This window comes from Montipora foliosa, chromosome 10 (assembly GCF_036669935.1).
Source record: "Montipora foliosa isolate CH-2021 chromosome 10, ASM3666993v2, whole genome shotgun sequence".
NCBI classification, from domain to species: domain Eukaryota; kingdom Metazoa; phylum Cnidaria; class Anthozoa; order Scleractinia; family Acroporidae; genus Montipora; species Montipora foliosa.
The window spans coordinates 22,216,290-22,231,949 of NC_090878.1; the positions used below are offsets into that span (position 1 = coordinate 22,216,290).

Consider the following 15,660-nt stretch of genomic DNA (forward strand, 5'->3'; position numbering starts at 1 on the left):
AGTAGGCTGCTTTAATCAAACCAGAAGGGTCTTGAGTTTTTACAACGCGAATTCATATTTTGATACGGTTTTCTTATTACATTGTCCATCGTTCCCTCTTGTAAAACGATTGAAATGGTTGGTGTGCGCAGAACGTCAGCGAATGAACCACTGTACGAACATTCATCTCAGGGGCGAGAGTTTTGCCAATGGGCTATCGGTTGAGATGGTGTTACGTTTCCATAGTTTCCTATCAGAGGTTTCCAAGAGGCATCCTATGGGGGTTAAAACTGCTTTTTGCTTTCAAAGAGTTATTAGCGAAAAAATACCATTTTCAGGCCGTTTGCCTTATTAATTTAAGCCTACGCTATGACCAACAGCAAAACACGAGTTCTCGTAGAATCACCAAAGTTATGTCTGGGTTACGTCGGGGCGGGATTAAACCTAGATAAATGGCCAGTTGGGAAGACAGTGTGTTGGTAGGCCTGTGGTGAGCGCGCTAGGATGGAGAAGTGTCGTTTCATGGAAAAAACATTATATCCGATAAACAACTCCATTGGTTCCGAAGGCGCTTATCCATTTGATACTGAATGATTTATTTAGTCTGAATTTTTCAAAAGATAGGTCTCACTATTATCTGGGAAATGATTTATTTATTTATTTATTTTTTGCCACAGAAATAAGAAATTAAAATACAAATATGAACAATCAAAACAGAGAAGATGGAAAGAAAAATTATTGAATTACATTGGTGGCGAGGAGGCCTAAAAGAAACTACTAAGCTTATGTAAATTAGTCCTCCCCAAGTAAAAGTATCTATCTATCGTTGACATGCAAGTTGGCAACGGAGAATACAATTATTACAAACATTTAGTTATTTAACGTGTTGAAATATAAAGTAATGAACGGAAATTAAAAAAAGTTTGAACTTACAAGTTGGTAATGAAGCATACAATTACAAACACTTAGTCATTTAATTAAGGTGTTGAAATATGTAAACATTTACTAGTAGTAGATAAAACCAATTAATGTAGCTTCTTGTAAATGAACAAGTAACCATGCTGTGGAATTAGTTCATTTTAGCTTATTCTATTTTTTTTTTTTGGTAATTCTTTTATTTTCTCAACCCACAGGAACCTCAACGCATTGCCACAGATTTAGGAGTCTACGTAAAGACAAACGTTGAAAAAACAAGAAAATGTATGTTTTCGTTTTATTGCAACAATTTTAATATCGATAACAGCCATAACCATATCCCGTTAGGTAATGTTGAGAAAGCTTGTACGTCTTCTGCTTAGGTTGAGCTTCTAGCTCGAGCTCGAGGTTTGCGCAAAGCCACTGGGAATTATTTCTGTTCGCCTAAAAGACGCAATAAATGTCGGTCAAAACAGTAAACTGCACAAACGACGTAAAAGATTCTGGACATTCAGCCTTTACTTGTGCGATCGAAAATGCCTCTTTCCTGCCTAAATTCGGAACCTGCATCAGATACCATGTCTCAGACCATCCCCTTTAACTTGCCTGAAAGCCGAACTGATTATAAAAAAGGATAAATGAATTTCATATTATATTTAGTCATTTCATGCGGCACTGCAAACCGGCTAGTAGATACTTCTTTTCGGTCGAAACCATCTGTAACTCAAAACTTAATAATGTACCTCACATATTTCGGACATAATAAGGAAAAGAAACGTTTGTTTAGTTTCCCAATCAAGGAAAACATACTTTCACCCACACACCCCTCCGCAATAATTAACCCAATCACGCAATTTTGGTTGAAGCACATTGAGCTAAGAAAAAATTGACTCACTGATTCCATAATTACCGGACTCTCTTGTCAAATTATCAATGTATAAGGAACTTTACTTTTCGTCTTGTTTACTTAATGAAAAAATCGCATGTTTTAATCACCAATTTGCTCTAAATACACAATATTCGCGTTGCTAAAGTAGGATTTCAAGAAGGGGTCTCCATTTAATTGCTGACTTAGAGTGTAAGATGGCTTTGAGTTCGTTCAAAATTCGCAAACAAGCGTCTCGTAGCGAGAAGCTGTCAGAAGAAAAGACTGCATATCTAGCGTCAATCGCGGGCCATTGACTCCGCGAAAACGAGACGCTTCACAGTTTGAGGAATGTCGACGCAGAGCGCAAATTCAAACAATGAAGAACGCTTTCCGCACGTTGTCATTCCGTTCAGAACCGACTATCGGAGAAGAGCATCTGAGAAGATCAGCAAAATGCACTGCTGAAGCACCAAGCACAAGGGGCGACCTTGTTGTGGAAAAGAAATACGAAGATTTGATTCACGACTTCGTGCCTGATTGCTTCGAGCATATTCAGAATTTCCATCATTACCGGAGCGATCTGGCAAGGATAAACTCCGGCTTCAAGGTAATGTATCTAAGCGACAGTGAAAGGACAGCAAATAGTGAGAACGAGCTTAGAAAGGTATATATAAACAATATGTCAAAAGTGTAAGCCCGAATTCTTCTTTTAACGGTTGCAAAGGGTCCGTGGGAATACTATGCAACCAGAAAAGATAGAAAACAAGAATGAGGTTGCCAAGGATACTTTAACTTTGTCTCAAAAATGCAGATACGAGGGCATCGAAAAGGGTGACAGAAGACTTGAAGCTAGCAAGAGATATTCTAATCTTGAGATTTTAAGGGAAGATACCTAGCGAAGCTGCACAGATGCCAATGAATCGAGTTCGAGAAATAAACAGAAACAGCGATTACCGAGTCCGAGTGATGGCAGCGAGGATGATGCAACAAGTGACATTGAAGACCCACGTGGCAGGCTCGAAAAGGCGGCTGGGAAGTCCATGCCGAGCCAGCCGAGTTTTCAAAGTATTGACAGCAATTTTTCTGGTACAAAACCTCCAGTCACTACCCCCAACAGAATGTCCAGAGGATCGTCCATACGAACGCTTCTTTATGAAAACCGCAAAGGCGATAAAAGTGTTAACCTCAATGGAACATCGTTTAGGCTAGAACCCTCAGTGTGTCAAGCAGAACAGAATCACTGTCCCCACGGCCTTGCACCATTTCATTCACGTTTCCCACATCTTAAAGCGAGTTCTCTTCCTTCCAGCCCCACGAGACAAAGATGGAGTGAAACGGCAACTCCTCCATGGCAACAATACAGAGTTCTCTGCGATGCATTTCGACCAAACAACTCGCCCCGGAGCGTCGTGTGACGGAAACGTTACCCCAATGGGTATAAAAGACTAAAGTTTGCGTCCAGCACAAAGCTTGAGTACTATATTCATGTTGTATCCGAAGTGTATGTGTGAATGAGATATGTATGTGTGAATAAACTTGTTTAAACTTGGAGCGAAGAAAATTCTGTACTGTGTTTGCCGGAATGGTTATCGCAGTTTAAAAGCTCATTTCTTAGAGAATCCGGGAAGGTGACAGTGGAAGTAGCAGCTCTTGGTTCAGACGCATATTTATGTAAACCCTGATACAGTTTAACTGTTACCCTAATACGTTTTTCGTCTGAATTATAGTAGGACCTTTCTATTTAAGTAAAGATTTGTTCATTTCAAGTCACAGACTTGCAAACAACGGGAAATAATGTACAAAAGTTTTGCAAGCATGTGGAAAGACGGTATGTTGCTCAGGAAATGTTTTTGCTGCACTTGTTGCACTCGCATGACAGAACCTGTTGCAAATCATACGGCCAGAGTTTAACCATGCTGAACGTCAGGCAATTTACTCGTTAATAGAGACGCTATTGAAGGCCAATATAAGATTAACCTTTTACTAACACTTTTAAGATGACCGCTTTTCTGGCATCCTCTATGATTATCGCCGATCTACTAGGATCTACAATAGTCTGCGATCGTCTGAAATCACATGAAAACTGTGAAAATACCAAGAAAGGATATTGTTGTGCGTTGATAAACAGCTTTCAACATCTCCATCAATAAAAAAATCTCTACGAGTAAAAAAGTTTTTATTGCTTAAATTGCGTTCATGATTGCGAGAATCATAGCTCCACTTGATTTCATATCCGCAATTTAATGTCTGACTCATTTCATATGTCATATCATTCGTTGGTTCATTCATTGCATGAGAAGCCACAAATGACCAGCTCCTTACGTCAGTGGCTTCATAGCGCAGTTGGTCAGAGCGTCGCAGCGGTTTTTCAGGCTTCTCTAAGCTATTGCTAAAATTGCGTTCATAACTGCGAGGATCATAGCTACTGTACACTTAAGGAAACCTCGGTCTATAGAACTCCAACCTATATGCCTGAGAAATAACTTATGACAGCAGCTGGATAGAATCCCCTCCAATACACCCAAACAAAGGAGTTAATCATCCACATCAGTGGTTTATGCCTAACTGATCAAAAACGAAAACAAAAATGTAATGAGCGTATCGTAGTCTAATGTATTTACTGTGCGCAAATTAGATAAGAGTACTAGTGTTCTTCTGCCATGGGTGGGTTCCCCAGTACAGTCACAAATAAGTCTATTTTTAGAATACCCGTTCCCGCGAAATTCAGTTGTCATTTCCCTGAAAAAACATGGCAAAGGCAGTCACGCGTGACATCGCTTCATCTGACTGCTTAAAATTGGTGGCCCTTTGTTTCTTTTCGCGCGAAAAGTGTATCTAAAAATAAGCCCACTTGTGACTGTGATGGGGCAAGACCGTATATCGATAGAGAAAGATTCTTATATAATTCATTCATTCTACCGTAATTCGGAAAGTCGTTAAGTTAATTAAGACATAACATAGGTATTTGATATGCATAAAGATTTATAGATAGTAAGAAATGAGTTATTATGGATCAAAGAATGTATCCAGAATGAAGACAAGCTTACAGGACGTTGAGTTGCGTTCGAATGGGCTTTTATTGACCGAATGCATAAATGGCGGCCAAAAATGTTTATGTGCTAATGAGACTCAATAGCCTCGCTCTCAAGCAACCTTTCTTTTCTATTTATCCATGCGAACGAGGCTAGTGAGGTCAATTAGTCCATAAACAAAAGCAGGAACCCATCAAGCTCCTGACAAAAGAACATTTTTTTGGCCGCCACTTATGCATTCGGTCTATTAAGCCCAGCATTTTATTACGGTCCTCTTGCAAGTTGAAGGCTTTTCCCCTTATGCACAAATGAAATGAAATGAAATAATGAAACTGCATTAAACTGTGGGCTTCATATCAGGCGGGCGTTCAGTTTGTATACTGTGACCGTGAAGGACCGGGGATGAATCGGAAGCAAAGTGTAAGAGCGCATTTCCGAACGGTTGGAACTGAACCCCCACAGGAGCCCCCACAGTCAGGTAGGACACTTCATGGAAAATACAAAACAAAAAAACTTTGGGACCGAACAGGGAGACGATAATCGATCGTTTCATGCTCCCTAAGTATATCGTTTGAAGTGTTTAGTAACTCCTTGGAACTATTTAATCCGGAGCACTTGTTCGGGATTTTTTAGTTTTTAATGACCGTCGCGGTCATGAAGTATCTTCGCCTTGTCAGTGTAACGCATTGTTGTGTGTTTGTCATAGAGTGTCCCACCTCACTGTGGCAGATCCGTTCTGGGTTTGCGAAAGTCCCCAAACTTTTTCGGGCCCGAAAAGCCATTTGTGAAACCGGTCAGTGTAAAACGCAGACTGCAGACTGCAGACCAGGGGTAAAATGCCCAAACGCCTTAGAAATGCTAGCCTTAGGCCTAATTAGGCCTACAACAATATTTAGGCTTAACTGGTAGCATTTCTAATGCCTTTTGGCTTTTTCAACAGTTAAATTATAACCTCAGTCTGCATTTTACCCCCGGTCTGCAGTCTGCAGTCTGCGTTTTACACTGACCGTTTGTGACACTTCTAACCACTTGTTTTGGAAAGTCGACCTTTTAACTTGTTTTTAAGCCAATTAAAAGAAACGTGTCTCTAAAGTTTGACGACTTAAATCCTCTCTGTTCTTGAGATACAGAAGACATTGTGACACCCGAAAATGGCCCGTAAAGTTTCGCGATTTTCCAGAAACGGGCCCCTGCTCACAACTACTTTCGATTTGCTGTTGCCTCTGTTTATCAAAGCAAAGCAATGTTGATTGTGTCTTTGAAAAACCACTCCTTTGTAGGAAAGATACTTTTCGTCTTTGGCCGGCGAACCTTGATTAGAAATCGAACGCAGACTGCGATGACAAACATGAGGCTAAACAAGCCTCACAACTGAAATAAATTTTTATGGACTTGACATCTTTTTGTATGTCTCAACAGACAACTTCAGAAGTTACGGTTACCGTTAGCTAAATTTTTTGAAATATATAACAATAATTTGAGTAGCTTATGAGGTAACATTGATAGTAACAAAAAGAGATAATACAATACAAAACAAAAGAGAATATATCCCCATAAAGATACAACTTCTCGCTGCTAACGTATTCATTTAACGTATTCATTTCGTGATCTTCCGCCATCCTTAAGTGAATAAGTTACCATCGAAAAGCTGTATCTTTATTAATATGTTTTACATGTGTATTATGTATATGCATTTCAGGTATGCGCTTGTTTAGCCTTACGTTTGTCACCGTAGTTTGCTTTCAATTAGAAAGACTCCCAGTTTGTCATCATTACAGGGATCACACGCGCCCCTCAATGACTTTTTATTTTATTGTTCCAAACAAAATTTTAATGGTCGTCCATGAAACATTTTATTGACGTCCACCCAAAATTTAGTTTCCTGAAAATGAAAAAAGGTCGTTGAGGGGCGCTTGTTACTGATAATCACTGTGATGACGATAAACTGGGAGTCTTTCTAACGATTCGATCTGATAACAAAGAATTGTTAACTGCGCGTGTAACTGGTAACCGCCGTAATGCATTTTGCGTTCATGCAGTTGGGATATGTATTTCCCTTTAATTTCACCAGGATAATGAAGCGAGTTTCCATTACCCGTTGTAAATCAAAGTAATCGCGTGGACAAAACACAATAGGTACAAACCCCGAACTGAACCAATCAGAATGATTCAAAGCAACTCCTTCTAATTTACTAAAAGCGTGGGACAATACTCTCGTACAAGGCTCAATTCTTTTTGGTTTCGCTTTTCATTGGTCGAAAAGGTGGCACGAGCTTTCTAATGCAATCACTAACCTTAGCAGCTGCAATCAGGCAATTTCAGTTCCTCCAACAATCAATTGAGTTTTACTCGGTTAGTTCAAGTCCTCGAGCCTTTGAGTGACAACCATACCATTTCTCGGGATTTGGAAAAGACGGCTGTTTATTAAACTCGTGTTGTTCTCGCCTTACACTGAAATGATTAATTATAGCATGACAGTAACTGTGCCAAAGAATTGTGTATTTCGGTGAAGTTTGTTAGGGTATGTGTTTTTAGTTTATGGTTAAAATTGACTCCCAAGAGAAAAAAAATTGAAAATGGGATTAATTCTAGGTTGAGTGCTTCATGGACACGTCAGTTTTTTAACAACTGGGTTGCTGTTACGTTTTTATAGCAACAAAAAGGCCGCAAAGATAATAATATTTGAATAAGTGAATTCAGGCCCTCTTTCACCGAACAAACACAGCGATATGGCGGTTTATTAGCATCGATGCTATTTCAATTAAAATGCGTTAGCGTCTTATTTCAAGACGAAACTATCCCTTTTAATGGCTCATAACAATTCCTTCGATTTTCCGGCGTTCTGCTTCCATCTCCCAGATCCTTTCTTTCAGCAGGCTCATCTTCGCTATATAAGCAATTTAATCACTAGTGTTTTAAACGCATTTTTCGCTCCATTCGCGGTTATCGCTAACATCTTGTTTGCATTCAGGAACTGGTCATAAAGAACAGGAGTGGGTGGGCTGGGAAAGGCAAAAGCAATGGGGGGGGAGGGGTGGGCCATCATTTGCGTGCTTAAAGAAAAAGGTGGCTTAAGGAAAGTCATACTGTACATTGGGGGTAGACCTTGAAAAATTATGTCATACTCCATTTGATTTTCAATGTAACGGCCTTGAAAATGCAATCTAAAGCAACACAATTTTTCAAAATTTCCCCTAGAATCGTTGGCTTTGTCAATTAGGGGCCTACGCAATCATTTGCACCACTTCCGCACAAAAACCTGTCTACAGGTCTGGATGCCAACGCAAGAGTGCTTAAAGTAAGCTGACAACTTATTAACATAATCTAAACTGGCAAGGGGCATGAGGGGGGCTTGGGAGAATTCGAGACGCAGTCTCGGGTTTGCATAACTGTCGAGAACCCTCCCCTCTCCCCGAGAGTTTAGACAAGCCTATGTAAACACAGAAGAAGGTCCTCTATTGCTTTTATAAGGATTTCTCAAAAATATTGCGACATATGAAGGAAAATGCTGGTTTTTTTACTTCTTGATTGAAACAGATTTTCTTGATACACGCTCATATTTCTTACCAGCCAATCAAAATGCGCATCTGACAACACATAACCAATCAAAATTCGTGTGATGTCACAGCTGTGCTTATATACTCTCATCTAAACACAGCTATTGACCAATGAAAGTGCGCTTATTATCCTTACTTTTTTATACATAATAATAATAAAAATAATAATAATAATTATCATTCGATGTATTTTTTCCTTCTTTTTCATTGGCCGAGAGCCCACCACGTGACCAGCAAATAACTGTCTACAAATAAGTGTTTTGCTGCAAATAATATTCTGCTCATGCGTAATTGAACCCACGCTCTCGTGTGAAAATGGCAGTTCGCCTTCCTGAGCTTTCAGAAAAAGATTTAATTGTTGGGAATTGTGAGAAATAAAGTTAAATCAATCATCAAATGATAAAACAATTATTGAGCTCGGTTATCGCAATATATCGTGGTTTGTCAGTGTCTCGCACATCCATTATTTGCCTCAGCCTTCGGCTTCGGCAAATAATTGATCTGCTCGCCACTGACAAATCACGATATTTTGCTCAACCTCGTCCAATAATTGTTAATTATTATTATTATAATTATTATTATTATTATTATTATTATTATTATTATTATTATTATTTTGGGGTGGGGAGAGAGAGAGGAGGAGGACGAGGAGTAGGACGAGGAGTAGGAGGGAGGGGGGGGGGGGGTGACATAAAGGAACTTGTTAGAATATTGTTGAATTGTAAATGATATGCTAATTTGCATCGCCCACGTTGAGCAAAGTTTAGTGAAGGAAATTCAAAATGTCTGTCTCTAAAGCTATTTTTCATCTTGTGTGTCTGTCCGACGTTCTTCCTGCTGTTGACAACCCTTGGGGAAAGAAAAGAAAGCTAGCAAACGCACGGTTATCCAACTTTGAAGAAGATTTAGTAGTTTGCAGATATGCGGAGGACAAGTGAATGTTGAACACTTAACATTGGATACATCATTTAACAACTACAGGTAACTTTAATATGAAAAAAAAAACCTTGAATTTTGCTTCAAGATGAATGTGATACAACTGAAGGATTTTTTTCCGTGTGCGATAATGGTGTCAAGGTGAGATTCGCTCAAAGCTCCAGTAGAGGCCGTGGCAACAATTTTAGTACTTTCAATAAATGTCCGCTTTTTATAAATCATCATAAAAAGTGAATTTGATCCACAGTTTACTCGCATAAATACACACTGCCAACTTCGCAAAGTAATCATAGTCGAACGTGAAAGCTTCATTTACAGATTAAAAGTTTATAATCATCTTTTTTTACCATAATAAACACCACAGGAAAGTTTGTATTTGAGTTATCACACTTTGGCTGATTGCTCTAAGTTTCCAAAGTTTCCAAAAAGCTATAATAGCGTTTTGTATTTTTATTTATTGATTTATTGAACAATCGCTCCAAGATTGGAAAATGACATCATCTATGTCTCTCTTAACAACAGGGGCGGATCTCGATCAAGAAAACTGAGTGATGTCGGACATGGCACCGGAAATTGTGATGGAGTACAGCTCGACACTAGAATGTTTGAAGAAGGTAAGAACCTATTATATTCATAATATCAGATTTTGTCATATTCATAACATATTACGGAGACTGAACGAGAATTTTCCCAATTAATGGAACGAGGCAGTACGATTTCAGAACACAGTTCCGTATTTGCCCCCATCTAACCACCGAGATGTAATTAGATTTAGAGAAATGAGTTGACAAACTTGTTACCGTTAGAAGCAGCAGTCAGATTCAAGGGTGGGAATTTTTCAGATTTATGCACCTATCAATGTTAAACCCCAGAGGGTAGGGATTTTGACATTTTCATTTAAAATAATTCAAATTCCCCACCCCTGGGAAAAATAATCGGTCAAAATGTCCACCCGGCGGCAAGTGAAGGTGGTAAAATGTCCTTTGTACGATCAAAATCGCTAGCCTGTGGACTTCACATACGATCAAAATCCCTACCATAGGGACAGACCTCACGATAAAACTCCCATGGTTAGCCCGACGCATTATTTTTATGACTTTGGAACAGACTCTTTACCTTCTGCTGAAAACCTGGCCATCATATTCTGCCGTACTCCGTTTGTCGGGAGGATAAATAAATTTCATGTGGTGACTCGTCAAAAAAAAATAGTGTTTTCTTTTTCAATTCACCAGCTGTCCTCCTCCTTTCAAGTTTACATAACAAGAGTTGAAAAACTATATCAAGGAAATAGATGTTGATTTGTTAAGTTTTTAAATTATTTACTTTTCGTTGCGTTTAATGACATGTTATTTTGTTTTGTGCAGGTTGCAACCCTGGAAAGAGATATTCAGAGGTACAAATCAAACAAGAAGAGAGAGCTCAAGATAATCGCAGGGACAAGAGCGAGTAAGAGTAGTTCGTATACAAAGTATTAAATAAAGGAAAACTGAAACCAAAAAGAAATGAAGCAAGACAGGAAGAAGATGACTATTACAGAAGCAAGTAAAGGTCATTTATGACAAGTGGTGAAACTGTAGTGTACCGTGTCAAACCTTCGGAGAGGCTATAAGCGCTTTGAAACAAATTAGAAGTAGCAATAGCAATAACGTGGGCAAAAGCTTTCGCAATGCAAAGTATAATTACCCACTCATTACAAACTGAGGAAAACCGTAATCTTTACCCAATGTCCCAATCGCGGACGGGTATTCACATAGTATTTGGTTGGGGGAGGGGGAGGGGGTAGTGTAAAACTTTGACAATCAACTACAGACAGATTGTTAGATCATTTAACTTCAGCCCTATGATCAAACTCTGATAACAGGAAACAACTGACAGCTAATGAAGGTTTTTTTGAGGGGTGGTAATAGGCTGGTAGTGTCAATTTCTTTGGCAATCGATGGCAGACACTATTTGCAAACACTGGGAGGATGAGTTCAAACTGACTGCAGTAGAATGAAATTATGACTTGTAACAACAGAAGGATCATTTCATTTTCATTGCTTTCAAGGGGGTAGAAATAGAAGGGTAACGTTAGATTATGATCGTCGACTACTAGCGCACCTTGCAACTGTTGTCAAGTATTAGCATGGCTAAGGTGACAAATTATGATTGGCAATCACTGGTAACAAATAACATTTTAGTCGAATCAAGGGGTCTAAAAGCTTTAGGACCTTATATTTCAAATCATCATTGACCGTGAAATTTTAGTGTTAGTAAGGCTATCGTAGTAAGGGTATCGTAAGTGGTATCGTAAGTGGTGTGGGGTAAGACTTTAGGCAGCCAAATTTAAAGGGCACGCAATTTAAGAGGTATCAACGGTTGGAAACATTAGGAAGTATTGCTGACCAGTATTGGCAATCATTGGGTGACTGAAAAATCGTCGTTAATAAATAGTTTATACTTGAATTCTGATTGGCCACAAAGAGAATGAAGAGAGGAAACAGAATGAAAACTTGAGGAGGCAGCTTCAATGGAAAGGCTTCAAACGTCGAGAATTACAGATTCAGCAAGTTAGTTTTTTTGCTAATAGAGGCCAATTCACAAGAACGGTTTCCTTAACAGAGTAATCAACTTGTTGTGCTCATCGTTTGGGTTAAGGCGATATTCAAGTCAAAAGATAATGAAGGTCAGAAAATTATTACGATCAGGGTTTTTTTAGGACAAGCAAAAGAATCGAAGTAATGAGGCTGTTAGATTTAATGTTGCTTGAAAACGATACATCGTACTTTTCAGTAGTCATGCACAGGCTTTAGGGTGCGGTTTAGGTGCAGGCAAGGCTTCAGTACCTCGGGTTAATACGGCACACTATTGTATCACCATTCAATTATTACTTTTAGTATACGTTTTTAATGCGACCTCAGATTTAACGAACTCCTATTTGTGCGAGCTGGAAAAGTCTGCTAATGCTTTCAAACGTCGTTGATTCGACGGTGTTGACACATTTTCAGTCGGACCTATTGATGTTATGCCCTAAGCTCGTTGGTACCCCGGGATGAAAAATAGCTTTCACATACTTGACTGAGATTAAAGCAATAACAACACCACAGTGACGACTGAGACTATGAGGGTGAGGTAAATGTGTTAAGACCATGACGATCCCATTACGGAGATCATAATAGTGACAATGACAAATATGATAGATGTTGACGATGACGATGACGATGACAGATTACGATGTCTCTGACGATGGCGCTGACAATCGGTTAGCTCAATTTTGTACCCAAGTCAAACCCTTTGGGAATAAAACGTTTTGTTCCAGGTTCGATATCTTTCAATGTGAATGTTACATTAGAATGCAAATGCAATACGCGAAGAATCTTAGCACTGGGAGATTTGAATTGGGTATAACATTGAATTAGCCGATTTGGTATTTAGGCTATGGCGACAGCGATGGCGATGACGATGACGATGACAATGACGATTACGATGATGATGATGCTTACTGTAATGATGACGTCAACGTTCACTATGTCGTTGACGATAACGATGACAATGGTACTGATAATGAGAATGAAAATAAAAATGAAAATAACGTTGACCTCCACAACAATAAAGGTGAAACGGACAATTACTGGCAATGACTATGACTGTTCTGGAACAATAACATTGGACATGACGATGCAATGGCAATGACTATGCCTTTGACGATGACTTTTTTACTAAAGATGACGATCAAATACAGTGATAATAGACGCGAAGATGACGATGCAATGGCAATAACCATGACTGAATTTGCTGTGACAATGACATTGGAAATGACGATGCGAAGGCAATGACAATGACGTTTTCACGATAAACGATAAAATACAGTGATAATTAATGTGGCTCAAACCAGTTTCCAACACTTTCAAGAGACCTTGTTATTTGAAGGATTGACACTACAACACTTTATCACGTAACAGCAATCTTATGGTACGATGTGAAGCATCAATTATTGCTAAACAAGTTGCAGAAATTTTTGTGACGTAACAAGTTACCATGGCAATAGGAAAGCCTTGAAAAGATACCCTATATTTTGCTTTTAGTTGCTCATATCTAAAAAAGAACTCGGTGACCTCAATTTTTTATTACACAAACGTAATCACGAGGCCAAGAGAAAGCTCTCTGCAAAGTTTAAAAAAGTTCTGTGGAGTGGATTCAGAGCGACCCTAAATTTTCATTTATCAAGTAAAGCTATGATCCTGCAGGTAAAGCGACCTGGCCTCTTAGAGAATTTGTTTTGGTTATCGGCACTACAGAAAACATAAAATTATATGGTGCGCATTCAGAGCAACCGTAAATAATTGTAAATGAACGAAATGAAATATGAAATGAATCATATACTGAACTGCGGATATGAAATCAAGTAAAGCTATGATTCTCGCAGTTATGGACGCAATTTTAGCAATTGCGTAGAGAAACCTGAAAAATTCAGGACTTCAACGGGGTTTGAACCTGTGACTTGGCAATACTGACGCAACGCTCTAACCAACTGAGCTATGAAGCCACTGACGCTGGGAGCTGGTTATTTGTGGGTTCTAGTTTCTTGTGAGGAATGAATCAATGAACAAAATGATATATGAAATGAATCATATACTGAACTGCTGATATGAAATCAAGTAAAACTGTAATCCTCGCAGTTATGGACGCAATTGCTAAAATTGCGTTCATAACTGCGAGAATCATAGCTTTACTTGATTTCATATCCGCAGTTCAGTATATGATTCATTTCATATTTCATTTCGTTCATTTACAATTATTTACGGTTGCTCTGAATGCGCACCATATAATTTTATGTTTTCTGTAGTGCCGATAACCAAAACAAATTCTCTAAGAGGCCAGGTCGCTTTACCTGCAGCTCGTTTACAGGGACCAATATGAATGAAATACACAATGTGGAGTGAATTGGCTATGGGAAGAAGCCCATAGTCGCTTTAATTAAGTTTTTGCAAGATAAAATCTTATATTCACACAAAAGCCAATGAATTAATATTAGCCCCAGTAAAGGTGAGGGCTAAATAACGCCAGAACTGAATAAGCAAATGCAAGAATGAAGAAGGGATAGGGGACGTGGAGGGATGGAAAATAGTCACGAGACTTGCAAAAAGCTTTGACCCTTGACGACTAGAAGAAGTGAATGAACGCTACATGCAACGTTACGCGTCTGATAATCCCCTGAGAGGGGGTAATAACATTTGATAATTGCCTAGCCCTTCACGTCACAATAGCATGTGGTAACGCAATATTGTGAACGAAATTCTTGTCACAAAAGAGTTTAAACAAAGCATTACGAGAAAATATAAAAATCCTATTTGCTAGCAAATATTTTCTTTTTAAACTTTGCAGAAAGTTTTATCCTGGCATGCTTATTACATTTCACAAATAAAAAATGGAGATCACCGAGTTCGTTTTTGAGATATGAACAGCTTAACACAAAATATAGGGTGTTTTGGCAAGGTTTCCTGTTTCAATGGTAACTTGTTACGTCACAATAATGACTGCATCGTCTTCAGCAATAATTGCTGCTACCATAACATTGCTGTTAGGTGATAAAGTGTTTTAGTGTCAATCCTTCTAATAACAAGGTCTCTTGAAAGTGCTGAAACTGATTTGAGCCACCTTTAGTCGAAGATGACGAGGCCTGGTTATGGCAATGGCAGTGACAACAGGGATAATGACGATGACGATGACGATGACGATGACAATGCAAATGGAAAGTGGCAACTGGCAATGGTTGAGGCAAAAAAAGCAATAATAAAGACTTTGACTTTGACTTTGATAACGATGACGATGACAATGGCATTGAAGATGACAATGAAGGACGTCAATGACAGTAACGTCGAAGATCACTATCGGATTAAGGCAAAGGAACTGACAGTGACAATGACAATGACAGAACCAAAGCCAGAGCCAATAACGTTGACCATCGCGATAACAATGACGATGTCATTGACATTGGCGACGACGATGCCAATGTCAATGACGACCACGACGACGACTACGACGACGACGACAATAATAATGTTGACAATCATTTCATTGACGTTAACTATGGCAATAAAAATGATGATAGCGATGAGGAGAAAGTACCGATGGGTACAGTGCTGAGAAAGCCAAAAGTTTCGGAATGGCAAACGACTTTTTTTCCTTTAGTAGCAGAGCAAACACATGACAAACAAAGGTGGTCAGCATCGCTGTTAATTTACTGTGCAAACAGTCTTCACAGCCAACTAATGAATCATTTTGTCAATAACTTATACATAACTCATACGATCCACTGACAGTACAGAGGCGCTGGGTAGTTAGGAAGTAAGGCACTAGTTTTAAAAACTTGGACGGATCCAGAACATGTAGA

At 39.0% G+C, this 15,660-nt stretch overlaps 1 protein-coding gene across 1 annotated transcript; it reads left to right on the forward strand.

Annotated features, from left to right (window-relative positions):
• The first annotated feature begins 431 nt into the window (after window positions 1-431).
• Window positions 432-3,669, forward strand: LOC137972641 (uncharacterized). Its single transcript, XM_068819377.1, has 3 exons — window positions 432-458; window positions 2,022-2,426; window positions 2,659-3,669. The coding sequence occupies exons 1-3, from the start codon at window positions 432-434 to the stop codon at window positions 3,175-3,177; spliced, it is 951 nt and encodes a 316-aa protein (XP_068675478.1). The 3' UTR covers window positions 3,178-3,669.
• The last annotated feature ends 11,991 nt before the right edge of the window (window positions 3,670-15,660 follow it).

Excerpts from the sequence above, each read along its gene's own strand:
- LOC137972641 (XM_068819377.1), top strand. The coding sequence starts at position 432 with ATGGCCAGTTGGGAAGACAGTGTGTTG. Across the intron at positions 459-2,021 it reads GTTGGGAAGACAGTGTGTTG|CGAGAAGCTGTCAGAAGAAA; the intron begins GTAGGCCTGTGG and ends AGCGTCTCGTAG. Across the intron at positions 2,427-2,658 it reads GTGAGAACGAGCTTAGAAAG|CGAAGCTGCACAGATGCCAA; the intron begins GTATATATAAAC and ends GAAGATACCTAG.